This window comes from Rhyacophila brunnea, unplaced genomic scaffold (genome assembly GCF_057557595.1).
Source record: "Rhyacophila brunnea isolate RB1 unplaced genomic scaffold, BYU_Rbru_1.0 scaffold_23, whole genome shotgun sequence".
NCBI classification, from domain to species: Eukaryota; Metazoa; Arthropoda; class Insecta; order Trichoptera; family Rhyacophilidae; genus Rhyacophila; species Rhyacophila brunnea.
The window spans coordinates 10,465,395-10,471,549 of NW_028232893.1; the positions used below are offsets into that span (position 1 = coordinate 10,465,395).

At 37.1% G+C, this 6,155-nt stretch overlaps 1 protein-coding gene across 1 annotated transcript; it reads right to left on the minus strand.

Moving 5' to 3' along the window:
* Positions 1 to 4,944: 4,944 nt before the first annotated feature.
* On the minus strand, positions 4,945 to 5,367 carry LOC147069472 (uncharacterized). Its single transcript, XM_085950815.1, has one exon. It carries the CDS (start codon positions 5,365 to 5,367, stop codon positions 4,945 to 4,947), a length of 423 nt encoding a protein of 140 aa, XP_085806941.1.
* Positions 5,368 to 6,155: the final 788 nt, after the last annotated feature.

The following is a 6,155-nucleotide window of genomic DNA, read 5'->3' on the forward strand; positions in this document are numbered from 1 at the left end:
AGTACCTATAAATAAAGCATTCATGATTGAATAAAATGAAGCACCAATTATATGATCAATTGTAAAATAGATAATACCATTAGACAATAATGTAAATAATTCACTGAATCATAATGAAATACGGAAGAAAACAAGTACCTAGGTATGACAATTATCAACAAACGCGGGCTGTCAGTTGATCTGTCAAACATCGACTCTGACAAATTTAGCAATCGGTTCGCTAAACTTATGGTAGAGGGGCATTCGGTGTACGGATTCGGCGAGATGCTTATATACAAAATTTGGATGAACGCAATTATACGGGCGTATTATATATCTGGCGTAAAATCGCATTCGAAAATATTGGATGAAAAGGGCCTTAATTTACGAGAAAAGGATGTGAACCATTTTCTTAATCTATTGTACCTATCCATGGTCTGTGTCCAAACACACATTGTTTAACACACAAATTTGAGAAGATATTTAGGTAACATGTATAATCTACACACAAAAATTAGCTAGCACTACGATTGCAATACGCCGTATCGTATCATGGCCAGACTATTGAGGGCTATGGTTAGTTTTGTGCGTATACATTTTTAGTCTATGCCTTGAAGGTACACCTAGTTTTAGAGTAGAGGTATAACTAATACACACCTACACATATATGATGTAGGTAGAGTAGCGCACCCAGGGGGGGCAAGGGGCCCTGGCACCCCCCAAAAATGAAAATTATCGGAATGATTTTAAACATTGCAATTGAAAGCCAATAAACTATACCTTTCGGCTTGGACAAATAAAAACACGGCAAAAAATGATTTGTAATAATTCTCCAGCACCCTTTATAGAAAAATCTCTTAGATTTTAATTTCTAACACAAAAATTTCGAAACACTAATGTCAGGTTGTTTTAGAAACCCAATCCCTAATGGAACTGTCAAAAAATTAAAGTACCCTTAATTTGTACTAAAACACAAAACGAAATTTCACACTACCTTTAATCTTAACGGTAGGTAGGGGGCCCGCCAAATATCCTAGCCTGAGGGCCCGTTTCAGGATGTTGGGACCATGGTGTAGGTACACCGAGTGCAATAGACAAAAGACCGATAAACGAGAAATTAGGCTGTGAAAAAGAAAAAGAGCCTATGGGATTTATATTCTCCTCCTTGCCCCCCCCCCCAATATTAAATCCTGGGTGCGCCACTGTGTAGGTATATCTAACGATAGCGACTGATGTAAGTAGACTGTTGAGATCCGACATAAATAGTACACACAAAACTTTTTCAGTCATACGTATGTTTTCATTAAGTTGCAGAAGGCATTGGTAAGTTTTGAAAATTCAATTAAAAACCAATAATATTAATATCTATCATCACTGCCATCGTCAATAATGAATATACGAAGTACGATTTTTTAGTAACTAGATGTGAGTCTAGGAAAGAGATACCTACATTGATTTTTTTATTACTTAGCATGTGTAAGTATTCATGATCATCATCATCAGGGGCGCGACAACCCGGTGTGGGTCCTGGCCTCCTCCAACAGCTCCCTCCACCTGTCCCTATCCAGTGTGGCCGCTTTCCAATTTGGTACCCCTAGAATACGGCAGTCACTGGCAGCTCCATCTAACCAGCGAGTCTTTGGCCTCCCTCTTCTTCTACGTCCTATTGGATTGCTGGGCATCACTCTCTTTGCCGGTTCATCGTCATTCATACGGTGCACATGACCTAGCCATCGCAGTCTCCCAATCTTAAGTAATTGAACTGCGCTGCAATCTTCGTACAGCCCGTAGAGCTCAGCATTATATCTTCTCCTCCAGTTGGTGCCATGTGTAAGTATTGGTAGTTGGAATTTATATTTTTTTAATGCAATCCAAGGGAATCACAAAAGTCAGTACCTCAGGGCTCCCAAGTCTCTAAATTCTAGGTAGATTTAGAAGTAGTGTAGTTAGTATCTGACAAAGTAGTCTACCGATAAATCGTGGGATTACCGGCAAAAGTTGGTAAGTTTAGAAATCGTGTTATGCAGTAGGTCAGGCATAATACTAATTTGTTTGTGCTTTATGTGCATGTTCTATATATCGGATGACCTTGAAGCACACATATTTGTAAATATAGACACATAAACCGTTTTTAACTCTAAATACCTAAATTATCGAATTATGGCAGAAAACCCTCATAATTTACCAATTTTTGAGCTTTGGTCATTAATTCAAAAACCTTCAAAATCGTGTACATCTCATAAATAATAGGAATCGTTGTCGTTTCGGATAGCAAGTTTGATCATTGTCTTATTTATTTTAAATTTCGAACTTTTATTTAAAACTGAAATAGGGTAGATAGTTTTTACTGTGGGAAAGATATTTTTTGAGATATATTATGAGGCTTGCAAGATAGAATGACAATATTTAGTTTTAGTTTATTAATTGTATAAATAATAGATTGTTTGTGTAGTTTCTTTCTGGTCGCAGTGTAGTATATACATCGGTGCAAACCGTCAAAACGGTGACTCGGTTCGATCGCCGAGTCCGCCGGTCGATTTCCTAAATTGTCAGCGATTAAGGTTCGATTAAATAATCGGTCCCGGGCTCGAATCCCACTAGAAACACGGCACAAATTACGATAGTTTCGGGTAATGTCCGACCATTATCGACATTTTTCTGGTTCTCTCTTCTGTATCATTATTGCTCTACAGATATATAGATAGGCGAACCGCGGAGGGATCTTGGCCGTTTGGAACACTGGCGTACAATGTTCAATAATTATAACGGCTGCTTAATCCGCAAACCGGCTAACTCCATTTGGGCAAATTGTTCAGAAAGGAGAAAAAATAATAATTTAACTATAGGTATAGCGGAATTTAACAATTTCAAATATACACTTGATTGTTGTACAAATAAGCTGCACTATGAATTAATACATTTTTTTAAATTCCCTTTTATATATAACGAAAATTTATATAAAGAGCAAAGTTGTTCCATTTACAATATTGGAAATTTGTCAACTGCAGTTGACTCTTTGTGTGAAGAACGAAAACGCATTTAGGAGTTTTAAATTTCGTATGAGTATAAAAAATATACTTCTTAACAATATGCCATCAAATTCTCATTTTTTATCAAAAGTGCAGTTAGCTAGTTTGCATATTAAGCAGTCTATAAGAATAATGTTTAGATAGTGGCGACGGGTAGAGTTAGGCTGTTGATTCCACATAAATAGTTCACACTTAACTAAGTCAGTCACATTTATTAGTTTTTGCAGATGGTACTGAGAAACTTTTGAAAAGGGGGTTTCGGATCTGGACCACTCCAGAAACGGAAGATATACAAATTATCTAGGTAAATGGAATATTACTTCGTCAGGACTTCATGAATAAGCATCGTCACCCAAATGATGTGGCATGTTTAAAATAGAAGATAGTGCGGACGACATAGACGGACAGCAACGATCCTAATAATTATGACGATTAAGCCACGCGCATTCGATAACTCACATTAAATCATAGATTATGGCCTTATTTATACTTGCAGCTAAGGTGTTTATCGCTAGATTTAAAGTATGGAGTGTATGGGTATGATGAATGTATCTGGAAAAGTGTGGCATTCCGAGATTGAATCGGCGAGAAGCTATAAATAGTAGGCGGGTAAATGTGGAAGTCATTGACTCCCGCCTACTTAAAAACCAATAAAAATATATTATGGATATTTCTTTCAAAATGGACCCTTAAACAATTTTTGTCTTAGGAAACGGAATGTCATTGTCTACCACGTACGCCACTGATGATTTCCCAAAACACCCTTTTGGGCGCCCGGTCCCAAACGCCATAATGCACCGTTTAGATGCGTTTAAAAATTGTTTATTCTGTTTTAATGTTGGTTACAATATTTAATTGAGCTATTTCGTGAATTTCATATTCTCTAATTGTTTACAAAAAAATAACTATCATGCGGCAATAAAAATCATTTTACTTCCGGAAATTTGAGCAGGTAGATAGAGGGATCTATTAAAAAATGGTTCTGATGCTCTGCAATTTTTATAATAGATCTACCTACCTGCTTTCATTGCAAAATCGTGATTATTTTAGAAAGTGAGTAGATTTACCCACTTTTTCATGTTTAATGGCATTAATTTCTTGGTTATATAAATATATTGTCATGTCATTTTGAACGGGTTTGGGTCGAAATCCCGAAGGCCGGAATCCTGAAGGCCGAAATCCCGAATGCTGAAATCCCGAATGGCCGAAATCCCGAAAGCCTAAATCCCGAAAAATAATAAATACAAACACAAACAATTGCGCAATCTTGAATTGCGCAATTTTTGCAAGAGACAAAACCCCATTTTTTGCGGGAAATGGGTTTTGCAGATTGCGCAATTTTTTACAGGAGAGACAATTTTGTAGAACAAATGGACTTTGTCTCTCTTACAACAATTGCGCAATTCTAGATTGCGTAATTGTTTGGGTTTGTATTTGAAATTTTTTTATATTTCCACAAAAAATGGGTTTTGTCTCTTCAAGATTCGTCAATTCAAGATTGCGCAATTATTGATGTTTGTATTTTTTATTTTTCGGGATTCCGGCCATTCGGGATTTCAGCGTTCCGGATTTCGGCTTTCGGGATTTAGGCTTTCGGGATTTTGGCCATTCGGGATTTCAGCATTCGGGATTTCGGCCTTCGGGATTTCGTCCGGCACCCATTTTGAACATATTTAAGGGCGTGTCCGGAAAATTGCAGGGATGCAGTTCATAGTATCACAGTTTACCGTGAGATGCTGTATCGAAAACATATGAGCGTAAAGAAATGAGATCAAATTCATGCCAAAATAAAACACTTAGAAAGACAAAAGAAGTAGGTACATAGGTAAGTAAATTAGAAAAATGTACAATTGTTTCGTATATATTTATATACAATTTTGAATGATTCAAAACTCGGTTAACAAATAGATCTCTTCTTTGTGTGCCATATCCGTTATCAGACGTCGGCGATGAATTTGGCCATTTGGCCCCTGTCCGTCGCTGCTCTGAATAGGGATGGAGTGCTGAGCTCAAACCAGTCCCTGAAGTTTTTGAGCCAGGACGTTCTTCTTCTACCAGGGCCTCGCTTACCGGAGATCTTCGCTTGAATGATGAGATGTAGAAGGCGATACTTCTCGGGATGCCGCATGATGTGGCCAAAGTATGCCAGTTTCCTGGTTTTTATTAGTTTGACTATTTTTTTGGTCTTTTTCATCCTTGACATCACCTCGACATTTGTAACTTTGTCCTCCCAGCTGATAAAAAGCATGCGCCTATACACCCACATTTCAAAAGCATCAAGTTTTTTGAGAATCGTTTCTGTGAGCGTCCAAGCCTCTACTCCATATAAGAGGACCGAGAAGACGTAGCATCTCACCATTCTAGTTCTGATTCCCAGGTGTATATCATGGCTACATAATACTTTTTTTAGACGAGTAAACGCCACCCTGGCTTTCTCGATTCGGCATCTCAATTCCGTGGTATGGTTCCAGTCATCATCCAGAGTGCAACCCAAGTATATAATGGAATGTGTTCTCTCTAATGAGACTCCATTCAACAAATAGATAGGTGCTCGTAAATATCAAGTCGTATAGTATACGCTTCATATATGTGTCGCTACATTTCAAAATCAGCCAAGTCCACCTTTAGGTATTTTTGACTTTGACTTTTACTTTTACTTTTAAAACTACTGCTTTCTAACATTTCTGCATTATCAAAATGGGGAATTTATTAATTTTAAATATTCTATACTCGAAATAATATATACTTTCACCCTTGTGACTGTGTTTTTGAGAAAATAAAAAGCTCCTATTCACCTATTATGAAATCTAGTGACACATATGATCTTTTCAGTCCGGCCTTAGGGCGACAATGGTGTAATATAATTATTCTAAAAATATTTTTTACGTATATTTAGGTATCAATAGAATTTTAATACAAGTCAATATTATTCGATCTAATTTTATGCGAGGTAAGCAGGCAAATAGGCGTATCACCTATCAAATTGATATTCATATTGAAACGTCACATCTAAATGATTTTGTGACATACGCACAACTTACTTCACTTCCAGAAGCAACACGGTATTTTTAAAATCTCAATTCTATACGGCCATCTCTTTTCGATACATCAGTTCACTGTGCTACGGCGAACTACATACTTATGTAC

Excerpts from the sequence above, each read along its gene's own strand:
- LOC147069472 (XM_085950815.1), bottom strand. The coding sequence starts at position 5,367 with ATGGTGAGATGCTACGTCTTCTCGGTCCTCTTATATGGAGTAGAGGCT.